Raw genomic sequence first — 19,216 nt, 5'->3', positions numbered from 1 at the left:
CTATGTTGGGGCCAGCCTGAGTGGGTTTCTGCTCCTTCTAACTCCAAGAGCTTTGGCTAGAACCACCTTCCGCAGCACTTTCTCTGCTCCTGTCTTGGGGCAGTGTTTCGGGGGGACTGTAGGGACCCCCGGAACGGCCTCAGAAGGAGTTTTTATTCTCACGGGAGGCAGGTGGGATTCAAGACTGACTATTCCTTCTGGTTCTTAAGCTGAGAGCATAAGGTTTCTTTCCTCTTTCCAAGGAATAATCTGCAAATTAAGGAGGAAGATGACAACATAATGTCTGCAAATCCCTGTTAAAAACCCATCTTTGTTTAGAAATCAGCCTTGCTCACTTTTTACGTTTTTAGAACAGACTAGGGAGAAAGCTGCCCTTTCCTGTCCCAAAAAGGTCAGAAAATGCTAATAGTCTCTCAACCCGTGTCCCTCTGCGGTGACAGTCCCCCGGAAATGCACACCGCCTTTGGCTCTAGACTAGACCAGCCCTCTCGGTCATCTCCCTACCACCATCAGCCACGAGAACAATACCAACTCTGGGGCACAAGGGCCACCTGGGCCGAGATTCTATCTTCGGGCAGAGAACTGATGTGGCTGAGCTGACACTAGCAGTGTTTGCGGTACATGACTGGAAATCACGGGTGAGTGAAACCCACTGACTCAGCCTTCTCTTTTGGTACCCTGAATTTTCTTTCCACGGCGAGGGAAAAGGTCTCGGTATGGTGTGACTCAGACAGGGAAGGCAGTTTTGGTCTGGCAGACCCCGAGATGGACACTTATTATTTGTCTTGCACATAGATGAAGCTTGGCTTTAAACCAAGCCTTATATCCCTAGGCTCTGGGACCTAGGGGAAGAATTTAGCATTTCTGAGCCTCAATTTCCCCAACTATAAAATGGGGATAATAACACAAAATCTGATACTACAAACTTCTGAGGATGAAATGAGATAATAAATGAAAATCACTTAGCACAGTGCTCAGCATACAGCAGGAGGTCAATAAAGGCTCACCATTTCACCTTACACTTATAGTCTGACACCCCCCAAATCTCCCTCGCCAGACCAACATGCCACCTGAGCAGGCTTCATGACCCGATCTTTGGCTCTCCCCACAGTGCTTTGTCCCGAAGACACGTGAGTGTTTGATGGGAGTGCGCTGCTCCGTCGTGTGAACCAGTTTATCACAGAGGTACCCAGAGGAGACGCCTACTGGGATAAACGTATGTCCCTTCATATAACTTGCAGGGGGCCTGAGAGCCAGATAATCCCCATTCACAATACAGGCTCCAGAGCAGGGGTTTCCAAGAGCTCTTGCCCAGGCTTTATGCCAGCCATGGTGGGCCAGGGCCACTGGGGCTACTCACCTTGTTGGAGACGGGCTTAACCACAACGTTCACGTCACAGGCGACCTTTCCCACGTTGGAGATCTTGAACCGAGCCTTGGCCTGATGGCCCACGAGGACATGGCAGAAGATGAACTTCCTCTCATCTTCCACAAACAGCCCCCCACTCTCTACGGTCTGCAGGATGCTGTACAGGTTGGCACTGCTACAGAGTTGGTGCTCCTCAAATATCAAGGTGGTGTTGTCGGTCACGAAAGCTGGGGAGCGGAGGGAAGACTGTGCGATGAAGGCTGAGAGCTCGATTCCTGCTCTCTGTAATTCCTAATTTGGAGGTTTAGACTCCAACAAAGGACAATCATAGAGGGAAATTCACACAAGAGGGTGTGAGGGATGGGACAAATTCTGTCTTCTCTTCCTCTTTTGGACTGCTTTTGCTGGTCCCCAGACTCCAACCACCTTTTCCTTCCAATGGGAAGGAGGATAAGATCCGGGGTGAGCTGAGGAAGGGAGGCATTTGGCCCACTTTGGTGAGAGGCTGCAGGGGACCTACAGCCAGAGCAAGAGGAGCTGTCTCCGTGCTTCATCTGAGATCTTTCTGGGTTAAAGTTGTAATACACTCAGTCATTGACCATTGTTCTCTGTGCATATGTTACAGGGAGTGGCCTGGCCATGAGCAAGATTCAGTGTTTCTGGGTTCTGTGCCATATCCCATTGCACCATGATTCCCAGGTAACACTAATCTGAGAATCCCAGATCAAACTCAGGAAGACCAGGAGTTTAAAGCTGCACATCCTCTTCTAGGTGTGCATGCCCTGTAAGTCTATAAGGAAAAATATGGCTGAAGACACCAGAGGAAGATCTAAGGTCCCAAAGGAAGAAGCCCGGCCACGTCTATTAGGCATCTGCAAGGGAGGGGGTTGTTACAGAGGAAGGAAGGTCTTTTAAGGGGTGCTGTCCCATCTGAGTGCCCAGTACCTGGCTGACAGGCTTCGGCCAACAGGCTGTAAGGAATGCCAGCGGGCTGGTCTCTTGGGTCTCGGTCAGAGATATCAATCGCTATAAATTCCTCACATCTTCCCACAGGGTCAGCCACACAGTCAATGGTCACGACCTGCATTCCTCCGGAAGGGATGGAGCCAAACCCAGGGTACACGGTGAACATGCCGTGGGTGAAGCGAGCCTGCAGGAAGGGTGGGAGGGGCAGGAGGGGTAGAGGCAGAGTGGGTGGCAGAGTCTGAGCCCTTCCACCAGAGTCATGAGATGGTGTCAAGAGGGACTGGATAGCGGGGGCGTTTGGGGGGCTCTCCCCACAGGCTCTCTCTGGGCCCAGCTCTTCTCCTGGAGGCAGGGAGAGGCTGGGGGGTCTTCAGGGATAGGCTCTCTCGGCACTTCTTTCTATGCACATTCCTTCTGAACAGTCATGGTTAAGTGGGGGTCTAAGGTAACAGACACATTCTACATAGTACAACACTTACCCAGACGGGAAACAGGGGTTAGCATTATGAGTCAGTCTGGGTTTGAATCGCAGCCCTGCTGCATATTAACTGTTTGACCTTGGACAAGTGACTTCTCTGACTCTTAGTTTATCAGTAAGATGAAGCTAAAGACTTTACCCTGAGATCACCAGAGGCTTCAATAAAAGAATGTGTATGAAGCAATTAGCAAAGCATCTGGCACCGAATCTGTTCTCAAAACATGGGGTGTTATCATGCACTTCTCTGGTTCTTAGGAGCTTCCTTCCTTTCTTATTTTTTTGCCCTCAGGCTTAATGAGATATATTTGACATATAACATTGTATAAGTTTAAGGTGTATGACATGATGATTTGATAGCTGTATATATTACAAAATGATTACATCAATGACTTTTAACAGCTACCAGGAACAGCAGGATTTCATTCCTCCATCTTTCTGGAGCCCCTCCCTCCATACACACCTTAATTGTAGTGTTCACCATGTTGCTTGTCAATTGCTTATTTACCCTTTGCCTTTTATAAGTGTTTAAAATATTTCCTCTACATCCTTTTAGAATATCGGTGTTATAACTTTTTCTTTGATAAATGTAATTTAGAAAATTCAAAAGGAGAAGCAAAGTCCATTGAATTTACCTACATAATTGCTTGCCATGTTTTTTCTTCCTTCTTGATGCTCCATGATTCCTTCTTTTATTGTTTACTTTTTGTTTAGAGAACTTCCTTTAGCCATTCTTTTAGGAGAGATCTGCTGGTGACAAATTATTTTAGTTTTCCTTCATCTGAGAATATTTTGATTTTCCATTCATTTCTGAGGGATATCTTTGCTGGATATAAGATTCTGGGTTCAGTGATTTGCTTTCCACACTTGCAAAATGTTGTGCCATTTGCTTTTGGCCCCTATGGTTTTTGGTAAGAAATCTGCTGTCATTTAAATAGTTTCCCCTCTATATTGTAAGTATGTAAGGAGTTAGTCCTCCTTCACTGCTTTCAAGATTTTTTGTCTTTAGTTTTTAGAAATTTGACTATGATGTGTGTTGGTGTGGATTTCTTTGGGTTTTTCCTGTTTGAGATTTTCCCAGATTCTTGTATTTGTAGGTTTAAGTATTTTGTCAAATGTGGGAAGCTTTTAGCCATTTTTTTCCTTGAGTACCTTTTCAACCCTAGCTATTTCTTTTTCTTTTCTTTTCTCTCCTTTTTATTTATTTATTTTTGGTTTTTTTTGGTGTCATGATCTTTATTTATTTGTGGATTTACGTTATTAGTTATGTTTTAGGACAAACATGAATTTCCATTCTTTGAAAACAAAACAGCTTTGTAGAGGTTTATTCTGAATTATTTTACACAAAATAAGGAAATGTTTTTGTACATTCACATGATAGGACATTTCACAGGAATCAAAATTATACTTATGAAAGTTTTTAATGACTTAGGAAAATGCTTATGAGAAAGGTAGGTGAAAAAAAAGTATAAAGTTACTAATATATTACCTCAATTGTGCACATATGCCAAATATTATCAGTAACTAACTCAGGGTGATAGGATTAGGCATTGTTTATGCTTCTTTCTATCAATATTTTACTTTTCAACTAGAGTAAGAAAAGACTATTTTCCTTTTATAACAACACTGAAAAAACACTAAATGAATGAAATAGATAATCAACAAGGACACACTGCATAGCACAGGGAACTCCACTCAATACTCTCCAATAACCTACATGGGAAAAGAATCTGAAAAAGAACAGACACACGTGTATATACAACCAAATCACCTTGCCCCACACTGAAACCAACACAACACTGCAAATCAACCACACTCCAATATTAAACAAAACAAAACAAAACACTAAATGAGAGATTCACAAGGAAAAGCCTCCATCTATGGTTGCTTTCCATTAATCCAAAGAGATGAGATGGAGGAGGCAATGCACCAGGTTTATTCAGGCTGATCAGTCCCACCAAAGGGAAGAGAGGCAGCATGCTCAACTCTCCCCAAATGTGCCTTCCTAGTTTGGCTCCTAACCCTTCTCCAAAGAATCTCACTCCTTCTTTCTCTCCTTGCAATATCCCTTACCCTGACCCCACCACCACCACAAATTCCATCAGACTTTTCTCCAGGGTAGAATTAGCTAGTCCACCATTGCTTGATGACCAGTTATCATTTTTCTTCATTTGCATATGCTTTAAAAATAGCATATTATACATCCTTCATATTATATATACATATATCCTATAAGGACATTATAATATCCTTAAACTAAGTGGAGATTTGGTAACAGAGTTTGGGCTGAATTCTCTGCTCCACTTGCTTGAATGCCAACTGTGTTCTTTCCTTACTTCACTGGTGAAGTAGTAGCCAGAATGTAAACAGCCATCCACGAGCACCTCCTCCTTACCCTACCTGTGTCTATACAGGGACTTTCTGACCTTATTCTCTCAAATGCACTAATGTAGTATATTTCTAATAACATAGCATATAAATTTTTACATTATTATAGCACTACAAACACTGTAACCCAATAAAGGTTATTTCTTGAACTATTAAGCAACTAAGTAGTGTAATTACTAATACATTTCCCTCTTTAATACAGTACACTTTCTTTCTGGAGGTAAGAGTGGAGAAGTAGAGCAGAGAGGAAGGAAGGAAGAAAAGAAGAAAGAGGAAGAGGAGGAACCATGGAGAGCATCCCAAAGTTGTAACTACTTCGGGAAAGTAGCATAAAATAAAGCCTCTCCAAAGTGACATAAAAAATAGAATGCTTCTATTCTTTTTGTGTCACTCATCGCCCAGTAGTCCTGGGAGGCCCTGAACTACAGGGTAGGAACCGCTGCTTGAAGCAAAATAAGAAAGAGTATTGCTACATCTTCTGATAAATTTTAATTAGTGCTATTCATCATATATTTTTAGCTCTTTTTTTGAACACATGGTTATTACATTAAACCATGTGACTTCTTTAGTCAAATTGTGAGCAGAAGTAAAGGGTGTCACTTTCAAGAGGTAATTTTAAGAGACAATGTATAATTTATCACACTTTCCCTTTCTGTCTGCCATGGCAACCCAAAAGCCTGGGTCTGAGCGTAAGGGCAACCCAGCGCAGTGTCCTCCTTCCTCCTGCATAGACATTAGTGAGAAATATTGAATAGAATTTTGTTGTTTAAAGCTACTGATAACTTTTAGTGTTGCCTGTTACCATGACAATAACAGACACTGACTGGTACTACTACTGGTTTAAGTTAATAGCAAACGCTGGCTTGCTCCACAGCCCTACCTATTTCTTACCTCTTTCTGGAACTCTGATGACAGGGTTGTTAGATTTTTTGTTATAGTTCCACAGGTCCCTGAGGGTCTGTTCATTTTTTTCCCATTAGACTAAACAGACTTTCAGAAGACTCAAAACAGTCTATTTTCTCTTTTTCCTTAGATTGGGCATCCTAAGACACCTAAGATTGGACACCTCTTGTAAAGATGTCAACATCCTAATCCCTGGAATCTGTGAGTATATTACCTTACATGGCAAAGGGACTTTGTTGATATGATTGAATTAAGAACCTTGAGATGGGGATAGTATCCTGTACTATCCTCAGCTCAATGTAATCACAGGAGTCCTTAGAAATGGAAGAAGCAGACATAAGAGAGTTAGAAGGAGATGTGACTATGGAAGAGGCTGGAGTAATGTGATATGAGAATGACCTGATCCACCATTGTTGGTTTTGAAGATGCAGGAAGGGAATCATGAACCAAGGAATGCAGGTATCCTCTAGAACATGGAAAAGGGAAGAAAGTGGATTCTCTCCTAAAGTCTCTAGAAAAGAATGCAGGTATCTTGCCAATACCTTGACTTTAACCCAGTGAGACCTGTTGTCAAACTTCTGACCTACAGGACAATTTAAACAGGAGAAACAATTTGTATTGCTTTAAGCCACTAAGTTTGAGGTAATCTGTTATGGGAGCAATAGGAAACAGACACAGGAATTTCTATTTTTCTGGCTTCAAGTTCACTGAGTCTTTCCTTTGTTTCCTCCATTCTGTTGTTGAATCTATTCACTGAGTTTTAAATTTTGGTGATTCATTTTTTTCAATTTCACAATTTCCATTTGGTTCTTCTTTATATTTTCTCTTTTTTTGCTGAGACTTATTATATTTTTATTTCTTCCAAGCATAATTGTAATGGCTTTTTGAAGCATTATGTTGGTTGCTTTAACATCTTTGTCAGATAATTCTAACATACTGGTCATCTCGGTGTTGGTATCTATTGCTTATCTATTTTCACTTAGTTTGAGAGCTCCCAGGTTCTTGGTATGCTGAGTGATTTTCAGTTGAAACCTGGACATTTTGTGTATTATATTATGAGACTCTGGATCTTATTTAACTTCTGTTTGAGCTAGCTTTCTCTGACACCACTCTGGCAGGGGAGGGGGGGAACACTGCCTTGTTACTGCCAGGTGGGGATAGTAGTCCAGATTCTCCACTCGGACTTCTTAGGGTGGGAGTTCCAGTTCCCCACTAGTCTTTGACTAGTATTTCCCTTGTGGGGAGGGGTAAGAGTGTCTCATTACTGTTCTGCTGACTCCATGGGGTAGGAGGTCCCCTGGGGGGATGAGAAGGATGTCTCATTACCACCGGGTTGGAGTGGAAGTCAAGGCTCCCCATGTGGTGTTGCCATTGACAATGGTGGAGGTGATGGGGGGTGATGAATGTCTGGCTCCCTACTGCATGTTCTTGGACATCACTTTGGCAGGCAGTCAGGGCACCTCATTATAGCCTGGATTGAGTGAGAAGTCTAGGCTCCCCACTGGCCTTTGCTTGAAATATGTGGGGTAGGACCACAGATTTCTCTGTCATGTTTCACTGTAATATTACAGTTTTTATCTGAAAGTTTTCTGTCTTGCTAGGCTACTTTTTCCCGGTCCTTAGGCTAGTGGGAGAAGGCTTTTCTGGGGGCCTTTTTTGGTCCATGCTTGTTGATGTTTCTGGATTGCTGGCTCCCTCAGCACCCGATCTACGGTATACGAAGCAAAAAGAAATCATCACCACTGTGATGTCTATTGGGTCCCAAGGACCCTAGCTGGTGTGATATTTTTCTCTCCATTTTTCAGTCTTCTATGTTTGTTTTATACATAATGTCCATGGTTTTTAGTTGTACTTAGTTGGAAGACTAGGGAAAAAGATGTCTACTTCATCTTATCAGATGTAAAAGTCTTCGAATCTCCTTTTATTTAAACTAATCTGAATGGGCTTCTATTCCATATCAACAAATGATTCTTGATTGAAAGACTTATGAAGAGTAGAAACTAATTTTAAAGCAATGAGGAGCCAATGAAGGTTTTAAAGCAAAAGAGGATATCCAAATTAAAAGCCATAACTCCTTATTTCAAGATCAAAGTGACATTTCATTATAACTATTTAATATTCCTGCCATAGTAGGCATATTCAAAATTCAAATCTTGCTATCCTAGGGAGGTATTTGTTGCTAGAACTAGTTGGCAGGTTTCTGTTGCTAGAACACAGGGGTTTCTGTGAAAAAGGAAAAGGGTGCTCACCTGGTTTGTGACATTTATGTCTTTCTGAACAGAGTCAGAGAACTTGGTTGCCTTAGAAGGTCCAGTCCTGTAGAAGCTCTCGCTATCCTGGGATCTTGCATGTCTAACATGGCTGACGCTGATTAAAGAAGCAAGAGTATACCCTCAGGTTGGGGTGGTCATTAAATATCACCTGCCTGTCTGCTTGCAAGGTCCCTTCTCCTTGGAATGGAGGAAAAGGCCTTTCCTTGCCCAAGGGGGCACCGGGGAGCATAGTCAGCTTATTCATTAACAGCCAAACTCATTTAACAGTTGTGAAAAAAGTATGCAGAAATTATACTTATTAAATATGATTCATAAGGACATTAAAGATTACGGCAAGTAAATAATAATTTTAAATGTTTACTTGAGTTCACTGGGAAGTTGTGTGTGGAAATTATTTGTAGACCTCAAATCTTTTATCACTTAAAAAGCGCAATGGCAAATAGATTAAATTCCGTCCCTCTTCTTCACATTTAGAGTCATGGTGTTTTTAAGACTTAGTGAAAACAATAGCACAAACACAGGTTTTGGTAGGTGTTCACTTCACTAGAAACTAGTTTACCCAATAATTGGTTTTTTAAAGGCCAGTTCACCTAAAATATTCAAATGTATTTGAGGTACAATTTTAAACTTTTGAGAGTTTTACATATTTGAGCATTCACTTGCTTAATGACCAGAACAACGGGAGTTTGAGTGCTTTCCATGCATTTGTGTATGCTAAGATGAAAAATAAATTAAAACCAATTTAAAGCAAAACAAAATTATAATATCTATAAATAAACATTATTAAATTATAAAATAAGTGATAAAAATTAGGTTGAAATTAGATTTGGAAGAAATAGACTTTAGACAGTTTAATTAAAAATGTCTTAGGGCTTCCCTGGTGGCGCAGTGGTGGAGAGTCCGCCTGCCGATGCAGGGGACGCGGGTTCGTGCCCCGGTCCGGGAAGATCCCACATGCCGCGGAGCGGCTGGGCCCGTAAGCCATGGCCACTGAGCCTGCGCGCCCGGAGCCTGTGCTCCGCGAAGGGAGGGGCCACAACAGTGAGAGGCCCACGTACCGCAAAAAAAAAAAAAAAAGTCTTAATATGTTCAAACTTTGCCAAAATGGAAGAGGAGATCAACAAAAATATAAAACAACTACAAACAATGTAAAGCTGTATGTCTGATTTAAAACAATTAATTAGAAAGTCAATCTTAAATTACTAATTATTTAGAAAGTCAATTCATTTGAAAGTCAAGACAAAGTATCTGGGAACTGGTAAAAAACCATCCCTAATTTGTCAAAAAAGAATATGACAAAAGCCAAAAGCACTCAGAAAGGTAAATTGTTTTGAGTAACTGATTGACAGTCACCTTTTGAAGAATACAGAGTTTCACTGTTGGAACAATGATTGAGTGAGCTGTTGTGATAAAGTGTCTTCATGGGGAGAAGGTAAAAACAGTCCCAGGAAAGAAGGCTTCACCAGGCTTTCTCTAGTCCAAATTTCCAGGGTACCCTTTGCCATCCCCCATCATGAAGCGCAGCTATGATTTCTTTTGATTTAGCTTGCTGTTATAAATCCTACAGAATGACTGACAGGACAATGACTTACTGGTACATAATGCAGCACACCAGGAGCACCAGGACAACAGATACAATCCCGTGCAAAAGATTTTACATTTGTTCAATAACAATGTATCACCTATCGCAAATGAACCCTGAACCCAAAGTGTTGGTTTTAATTCAGAGACACTCAATTTTATTTTATCAGCAGCAAGGGGGTTTGCTTTCCCAACTAAATGAAATTTATTTTGTAGGTTTAAAAATCGGTGTGTTAGATACCTTAGATGTAATATTATGTTCACAGATTAAATAGAGAGCTTAGAAAGCCCAATGCCGTATATTTCTTTTCGACCCACAGCTTTTAGCTTCTGTGATGGAAGGACTCGGGTGTATGGGCTTGAATGACACAATGTCTTTTATATAAAAAGCAGAGCAGCAGAAAAAAACAGGCTAGAGCACGCGGCTCAGGCTTCAAGCAGGTTGCTGCTTGAATCGGGAGCTGGTGGAATAACTTCCTAGTCCTATAGAGACAGTGAGGGTTCTAAGGTGGGTGTCCAGGGATAAGGGATCTATCAGGACCCTGATGATTTGGGGAGCAGTGATGGGATGGTGTGAATGCCTGAAGTATGGGCAGTAGGTACCATGGGTTGCAGTCTGTGGAATCAAGGGAGGGGAAATCATGTTTTGAAGAGCCCATTTCTGGGAAATTGTGAATCCATCTGCTTAAATTGCAAGAGTGATCTATTTATCTACTGTCATTAGAGTAAGAAGTATTCACTTTAATTGAATTTTCTGATAACTGAGGCTTACCTAATTAAGCGTGCAATTAAAATTGCTAGTGGGAAGCAGCCCCATAGCACAGGGAGATCAGCTCAGTGCTTTGTGACCACCTAGACGGGTGGGAGGGAGAAGCAAGAGGGAGGGGATATGGGGATATATGTATATGTATAGCTGATTCACTTTGTTATACAGCAGAAACTAACACACCATCGTAAAGCAATTATACTCCAATAAAGATGTTAAAAAATGTATCATATATTGGACAGCAGTTGGAAAGACTGTGAAGTTTGGAGTCAGACATGTGGGTTCAGAACTGAGATCCACTGATGATTTCTTCCATAATCTTGGATGAGTCACTTCTAAACCTTAGTAACCTTACTCACAAAAGGGGATTGGGGGTGAATTTAGATAAACTATATGAAAGCTCATTGTAAAATATAAAGTGCTAATTAACCCAGGAATGGTGTGAGTTTAGAAAATACTTGTCTTACACTTTCTTTTGATGGAGGGAGCTCTCCCCTGTCAGCCTATAAAGGGTGTATTTGAAATCGATTACACCTTGATTTTCTATGGTGAAGGAGGAGCTTTTACGCGTGCCACAGATCAAAGCCCCGAAGTTGATGATGGAGGAGGGGCTGATGTTGTATTTGGAGAACACGGCATTCACAGAAAACTTAATTGGGATGCTGGCAATTATTTCACCTCCTGAGATTTTGGGCTCAATAATCTAGAAAGGGAAAAAGGATTGGGAAGATGTCAGCCACCAGCATAACTCCAGAATTTCCATGACTGTCCACTTCATTCCATATTTTCTTCATTGACATGAAGCCAAGTTCTCTATATCATTCTCTTTATATTATTGCATCATCAATACAAGTCAATGCTAACATAAAACTTACCGTGTACCAGCCATGGGTCAACATGCACCACGTGTGCCTCCCATTTTCACTTCCCTTCTCTTCTTTTGCACTTGAAACTCAGTTTCCCTATCTCTGGTTGGTCTCTACCAAAGACCAGGGGCCACATTTCTGCTCTGGGGTTGTCAATTTCTGATGACTCTGCATACCTCCCACCCGACCTACCCGTGCCTGTAGTTCCCTAAGCCCTGGCCTGTCCTCTCTGGTTGCCACCAGGCCAGCACTCCCTTTCCCCTCCGGGAGCATGGGTTAGACTGTGTACGCTTCCTTTCGGCATGAGTCCCACGAGCCTGCCACCGTGTGAGTCCTCCCTCCCTCACTCGTGAGTGAGCTCGCTTACCTGACAGCGCAGAACTGGCTGGCGCTCGATCTTCACTTCCTTTTTGGCACGGAAGAGCACCTGGACATTTGTGGGTTTTTCTGTTGTGGTCAGTGAGCCCTTTTTGGGTTGGACTGAGATCATGGAACTTATATTGGTTGCTGAAATCCCTAAGGAGTCCACAGAAAAGCTGAGAGACAAGAATAAAAAGTCAGTTTTAGTCATTATCTAGGGAACCCAAGACACTAGAGATGAGACTCTAGACTGTTAAGTGCCTGCCATGTCCCCAGCCCTGTTTAACCACTATGCGTAGCAGTGTTCACTGTGCTTTGTACTCTGTGACCACCCCTCCTTAGCCTGGATTGACCAGGCCAAGCATTGGTGCTTGAGGCAAAGACAGCCATCTCTAGCCTGCGGTTAAGAGGGGTCTTTGCAGGAGAGCTGTGTCTAATAGGAACACGTGATGCTGGATAAGGACCAACTAAATCAATTCATTCCTCTCCCTCCCTGTCTCTCTGCCTCCCTCTCTCTCTTTGTCCCCCTTCCTTCCTCCCTCCCCACTCTGAGACTGAATGCAGCACACACAGAGGCAACAGTGATGCAGAAGCCAGAGGATCTAAGGAAGGAGAGAAAGGGCGGGGGCAGAAGTCATGCAACAGAGGTGTTCAGAAGTGAGGCCACGGCCCAATGCAGGTGAGGTGAGGGGTCAGAGAGAAAAGCGGACTCACGAGATGCCAGGAGGACTGGAGCTGGAGCAAGAAACTGAAGCTGAGGTGAGACACCTGGAGTTGCCGTGGGGACCCACATGTTATCCCCAGTGGGGTGCAGGAGACCGGGCCCTGCGTTGCTATGAGCATGGTGCCTGTGCTTCCTCACTCCCCTGCACATCCCTTCAGTGAACCCTGATCACTTACTCCAACCTGAGGGTGACTCTGTTCCATGAAGCCTAAAAGAGCAGAGCTAACGCCCCGTCAAAATCTAAAACAAAACTCACGACAGGCAGGATTCCATTCAGCTCAAATTCCAAAGTGACTGTGGCTTTCTTCTAGGTTTGTTTAGCTTTTATTTATATTTATTTATTTCAATTTAGGGTCTAAGGAACGGTAGTATTGAGGTGGGACTGCTCTAATTTCGGCAATCTTTGAACTAAAGCGAAATTATCATGAATACACTGAATGCCTCCAAGTCTGCCCAGGGAAAGTCCCTTTATCAACTCTGAATTCTTCTGGGGGAAGGATGACCTTCCATAAAATCGACTGGCCATAGGTGCTGGCACTGCCTGAGGGTCCGCCTCCCTCCCTGCGCCCAGCATCACTCTTTCCTCTCTGAGGAACCTCCCTTATTTAGTGTTTCATTTTTAATCTCAAGGAGGAGCACAAGCTGGAGCTCTATTCCACCAGGCCGCCACTCGGAGTCTATAATACAGTAGTTCTTAAAATTAAAAAAGAAAACTGGAAAATCCCTAGGTCTTAACATGAAATCCTATGTAGACCGCCAACTTATGAAACAGAGAGGAGCTGAAAGGAGGGTAGGATGGCTTAAGGCCAGGGCCGCTCTCCGGTCTCTCACTCCACCCCTAAAACCATACCTCACCCCAGTATCTCCTCCTCCCAACCTCCCCCTGAGGCTCTCCCCCGCCCCCCAGACCCATGGCTGCAGGCTGCAGAGCAGTTGGGATTCTATTCATCTGAAGCCAAGAGAGGCTAACAGCAGAGATGGTTCTTATGATTTCCCTGATCGACTTTTAAAAAAAGTCTCCCAGGCAACACACTTCTTGCCGTGAGTGGATGTGGATGACCTCATGCTGCATGATTTTTAGGGTTACCTGAAAATGACCTCGTATTTCCCACGGCTCTTCAGTTGCAGGGGCTGCTTCACCTCCTCCATGACCCTCACAATCCCAAAATCGAGGCCTCCTTCAGCTCCTGCAGACGCCAGGGGCGAGGGTGGGGAGGGGTGGGATGAGTGGGCATGGGAGGGGAAGCAGGGGAGCTTCCGGTTGAAGTTCACACGGAAAATCCATGGCGACAATTTCAGAGAATCTGTTTTCTGAAAACACTGTGCCTAGAAAACCCTCTTGTAATTGAGCCTTAGTAAACAAACAACAGACACTGCTCTTGCGCCCAGTTCAATGGGGTGGCTCCCTCTGGCTGCTATCCTAGGACCACTGTTCTTCCTTTCATGTCTCTCATTAGCTAAAACTCCCAGTGTTGGAAAAGATGTTTGAATCATGTGGATTATATTCAGAATTGGGATACAACGTATATGTCTGTATTGTTATACTTTGCATTACGTCATAAACATTTCCCCAAGCAATTAAAAACTGCCCATAAGTGTGATTTTAATGGCTGTATAATATACCCTAATACGGCTGTTTCATAATTTACAATATTATTCCTACAATAATAATATTCCATTATAGATAGACATTTAGGGTATTCCTAATCTTCCATTATTATAAATAATGCTGCAGTAAGTGTTGTTGTACATAAGACTAATGACATCCAGGCAAATATGTAGCTTTAACATGCTACGAGCCTTGCTGAGTAGGAGACCTATGGGAGGAAGGAGGGCCCTAACCTGGGTGCTGGTGCAGCGCGGTAGGCAGAATAACGCCCCGCGCCACTCCCACTCCCGCTCGGCAAGATGTCCACGTCCCAGTTCCTGGAACCCGTAAATATGCTAGCCTACATGGCAAAGGGGAATTCGGGTATTAGATGGAACTAAGATTGCTCATCAGATCTGACTTTAAAACAATGGAGATTATACTGGATTCTCTGGGTGGGCCCCAAGTAATCACAAAGGTCCTTAAAAGCAGAAGAGGGAGACAGAAGTGGGAGAACCAGAGAGATGGCAGCGTGAGAAGGACCTGACCCAACATTGCTGGCTTTGAAGATGGAGGAAGGGGACCGTGAGCTGAGGGACGTGTGTGGCTTCCAGAAGGTGGAGAAGGCAAGGAAACGCGTTCGTCCCCAGAGACTCCAGAAGGGGACGCAGCCCTGCCAGCACTTTGCTAATTTTAGCCCAGTGAGATCCATTTTGGACTGCTGACCTAAAGAACTGTAAGATAATAAATATGTATTGTTTCAAGCCATAAAGTTTGTGGTAATTTGTTAGGGCAGTGATAGAAAAGCAACACAGGCAGGGAGATAAGGGCTCACTCTCAGGTGACTGTTCAGAAGAGAGCTCTGCAAATTTTATATTTTGACCACGCCTTGCTGTCTCCAGTTGGAGAAATTAAGATTCATAGTAACACTAACACTGCTAACATCACTTGAACTTGCATGATTACTGTTTACTTAAATCCCACCTCTCTCCCCAACAACCACTGATCTTTCTCTACACAAGAAACATACTGCCCCATAGATGTGACCTCTAAACACCCTCTCCTTGAAGGGGTCAACAGACCTTTGGGGAAGGTGATGTCCAAGGCAACGTCGTAGGACTCTGCAAAGATCAGGATGTTTTCAATCTGAACGACACCAACGAGGTTGTCTGTGTCTAAAACCTGTCGGGGTAAGATAAATTCTTTTGTAAAAGCAAGACCCACAAGGTGCTTGGAGGCTGAGCTATGGAACATGCAGGAGGAATCATGAAGAAGGGGCTACGGTAAGGAACATTTTTGAAATGTATTTAGCTTTTGTTTTCACTGAGCATTTGGTACGATGAGTGTTCTTCATAACACCCTTTGGGGAAGGTTGGTGCAGACAGTCAATACAAGGATGGGGAAATGGGACTGTATTTTCCAACCTGTCCACTTACTGGGTTTCAATTATTTGCATGATTGTCACTGCCTTACTGAAGTTTGGGTTGTGAGTATACATTGCAGGAAAGTGTTCTTTGAACTTTCAAGTCAAATAAACCTGAAGAGCATTTTTCTGACAGTTGAAATGAAAAACTTTTATATTCTAAATTATCCTTGCTTTACTAATTTTAGAAATCTGAACCGTTCTGTTTTTTTGTCTCTGATTCAACCTACGAGTCAGATTTTTCATATAAAACAAGTGCTAGATTTTTCATACAAAATAAGCGTCTAGTGTTTCTTTTTTGGAAATTTCAGATTTTAAAAAAACGAACATCATTACTATTGGAAATGTTAAAAAAAAAAAAAGCAAGACTGCTAGACTCCAGCATCTCCCTGTCCCTTCTGCTGTCACCCCTGCTGGTAGTACCTCCCTCACTGTCCTAAAGAACATCCGAACTGGTATCAGCTCTCAGCTGGATCCAACTGTTGACTCTTGAGACTAATGATGGGCAATGAAGGGTCTGTGTGTCAAGGGGAAGAGCCACTGGGCAGTGGGTGTGGCCCTCCTGCATCTGCCTGGGCACCACCTGCCTCTCTACTGAAGCCTCAGTTTGAAAAACTAAGTCACCACCTCCCCATTGCTTGTGTTTTAGGTGCCAACGGGGAAATCTGTAGCTGTCACTCAACAAGTTTTAATGCAGTTTCCATCTTATCTTTTATCAAGCATTTTGCCAGTGTTTCACAGAGCAAATCTGACTGCTTAAGTTTACCTTCTTTCTTTTGAGGCTCAAACTCTGACAGAGATGACAAGAAGGGCTGGCAGCAGGAAGGAAAAATAAGACCAAGAACTTGGTTTATCAGATCCAGAATTTATATAGTTCTTTTCTACTGATAGATACCAAGTACCCAGAGCATTCTATTTCCTTTGCTTCCCTGCTTGGGAGTGGGGGGCAATTAAATTTTGTAAGTGAAGAAAATTTAAGAGGTGCAAAAATCAATTCGAATTCACCAGAGCGTTTTTCAAAGGGACCAGAAAGCAAGGCATTTCCTCGTGTAGATGTTGAAGGAATGTAACCTGGGGAAGGGAAGCCTTAGACCACTTTGGGGGCCTGAGGGGAGATCCACTATGTCTGCTTTGGTTGGAACATATAGGAATGTGACATCAGTTGTTAAATTACACAAATGTTTCCGTACCAGTTGATAAACAGCTGTCATGATGACTTCTCCAACTGTCCCCTTGATGCTTGCCTCCTGCACCCTCACGCTTCACCATGGGAAGCCCTGGGCTCCCCATGATCCATTAACTAAAGGATGACGCCGGCACAGCTGGGACCCTACACCTGCTGTGTGGCCTGGATTCACTGTGCAGAGATCCCTGTCTGTGTAGAGACTGGTGTTAAAAATGCTGACTGTCACCTCTGGGATTCATGTACATTTGTGGATTGAACGAATCTATCAATATCTGTTGTCAGCTATATGAAGGGCTGTCAGGGGTAGGTGATAAGGCAGATTAATTAGATCCATTGACTGGCCCCAAAAAGTAGAAACAGGATTAATGTGTGTAAATTACAGGGAGAAATCTGAGTGCAACCCAACAAGGCATTAACAGCCAGACATGTTCAAAGGAAGACCAGGCTACTCGGAGATACTTAGTAAGTCTTCTATCCCTGGGGGTATTCAAAGAGAAGCTTGGGTGACTTCTTGATTGTTACATTATCAGCTCAGGCATCAAAAGTCAGTGACATTCATTCATTCATTCAACAGATTTTTACTGAGTGCCTTTTACATCCAGGCCTGTGCTAGACACTGGGGATATGATAGGGTAGTGAGTTGAATGATGGCCTCCAAAAGGTATGTCCATATCTTAACCCCTGGAACCTGTGAATGTGACTTCATTTGGAAAAAGAGTCTTTGCAGATGTGATTAAGTTAAAGATCTCTAGACGAGATCATCTTGGATTATCCAGGTGGGCCCTAAATTCAATGACAAGGTCCTTATAAGAGACAGAAGAGGAGAAGACACAGACAGAGGGAAAGGCCATGCGGAGAATGAGGCAGAGATTGGAGTGATGCAGCCACAAGCCAAGCAACATGTGGAGCCACCAGAAGCTGGAAGAGGCCAGGAAGGGTTATTCTCTAGAGCCTTTAGAGGGAGCATGGCCTTGCAGATACCTTGATTTTGAATTTCTGGCCTCCAGAACTGTTAGAGAATAAATGCCTGTTGTTTCAAGCCACTCATTTGTGGTCATTTGTTACAGCAGCCCTAGGAAACTAATACAGATGATGAGCAATTCAGGCAAGATCTTGCTCCAGTGGAGTTCACATAAGGAGGTAGAGAAAGAAAAAGGATAATGTCCGAATGGGGTGGGTGCTCTGAAGGACAGAAGACAGGGTGAGCGACTGCACATAATGAGGTTTCCTCAGGGGGATGATTAGGAAAGGCCAGCTGAGGCAGTGCTGTTGAGCAGACCCTAAGGCAGAAGCCAATCCCCACCCGCATAGGGACAACATTCCTGGCAGGGGTGCTGCAAGGCCAGGGCCCCAAGGCAGGAAAATCCTGATGTGGATACAGAGGCAGGCAGGTACTCAGAAGTAGGTGAGGACCCTGGGCTTTATTCTTAGTACAATGCGAAGACAGCCTAGTGCTTTAGGAAGGAGTGACCTGATTTGACTGACATTGTAAAGATCCCTCGGGACACCTGCGGGGAGTGAGAAGCGGGAAGCCTCTGCAGAAGTCCAGGTGAGCGACACTGCAAGCGGCCTGCGTGACGGTGGTGGCGGCAGTGGAGACAGGAGATACACTAGCAGACAGAACTGACAAGACGTGTTGGAGGACTGGGATGGAGGGGGAGGCCAACAGGAAAACGGAGGAATCAAGGATGACTCCTGGGTGTCTGCTGGGAGCAACTGGGTGGAGGCTGATGTTTACTGAGTTAGGACTCTGAGGGGTGACTGGGTTTGGGGGTCTTAAATCAGAAATCTAACGCTTCTCGAGGAATAGTAACACCATTCATTCATTCAATTACTCATTCATCCACTTTGCACTGATTGAGTGCTCTGTTCTTGCCACTGGGAAATCGGCCATGAACAAGACTGCCTTTATGGAGCTTACAGTTGTAAGCAGAGCAGGATATTGTGGGTTGGGGGGTGTCAAACGGGGATCAGATGGGAGCGTGTAACACGGAGACCTGGCTTGGTGGGTATGTGTGTCGGTGTGTGTGTGTCAGGGAACCCAGTGTGTACATACGTTGGTGACCGAGTCTGAAGACGCATGAAGCCTTACCTCCAACCGAATCGCCTTCTTGATGTTGATAGGTTTGGAGGGTTGGAAGTGCACTTGCAGGCTATGCTCAGCCTTGGGGGCTATGGTCCCCTGCATCGCGGACACGGTGAAGTCTTCGCCCAGGTGCTCCAGGCTGGTGATCCTCCAGGCCAGGGGCAGTAGTGTGATGTTGCGGAGAAGAACTACCTTGAAGTCTTTCCTGCAGAGACCAGGAGAAATTTTGCCAGTTTCAAAGGATTTTGATTTATTATGGCAG

The 19,216-nt window shown here is 43.8% G+C and overlaps 1 protein-coding gene across 1 annotated transcript in view; it reads right to left on the bottom strand.

Moving 5' to 3' along the window:
* The window catches only part of HYDIN (HYDIN axonemal central pair apparatus protein), a 431,864-nt gene that overhangs the window by 51,788 nt on the left and 360,860 nt on the right, over positions 1-19,216 (bottom strand). The window contains exons 54-61 of the mRNA XM_059043993.2: positions 18,961-19,159; positions 15,342-15,441; positions 13,759-13,858; positions 11,955-12,123; positions 11,189-11,424; positions 8,351-8,468; positions 2,315-2,519; positions 1,361-1,596 (exon numbers count right to left, since the gene is read on the bottom strand). Coding sequence (XP_058899976.1) covers positions 1,361-1,596; positions 2,315-2,519; positions 8,351-8,468; positions 11,189-11,424; positions 11,955-12,123; positions 13,759-13,858; positions 15,342-15,441; positions 18,961-19,159 — 1,363 coding nt within the window. The remainder of the gene's footprint in view (positions 1-1,360; positions 1,597-2,314; positions 2,520-8,350; positions 8,469-11,188; positions 11,425-11,954; positions 12,124-13,758; positions 13,859-15,341; positions 15,442-18,960; positions 19,160-19,216) is intronic.

Source organism: Kogia breviceps, chromosome 18 (assembly GCF_026419965.1).
Source record: "Kogia breviceps isolate mKogBre1 chromosome 18, mKogBre1 haplotype 1, whole genome shotgun sequence".
NCBI classification, from domain to species: Eukaryota; Metazoa; Chordata; class Mammalia; order Artiodactyla; family Physeteridae; genus Kogia; species Kogia breviceps.
The sequence above is the reverse complement of the archived record's forward strand: the minus strand, read 5'-3'. Positions and strand labels throughout refer to the sequence as shown.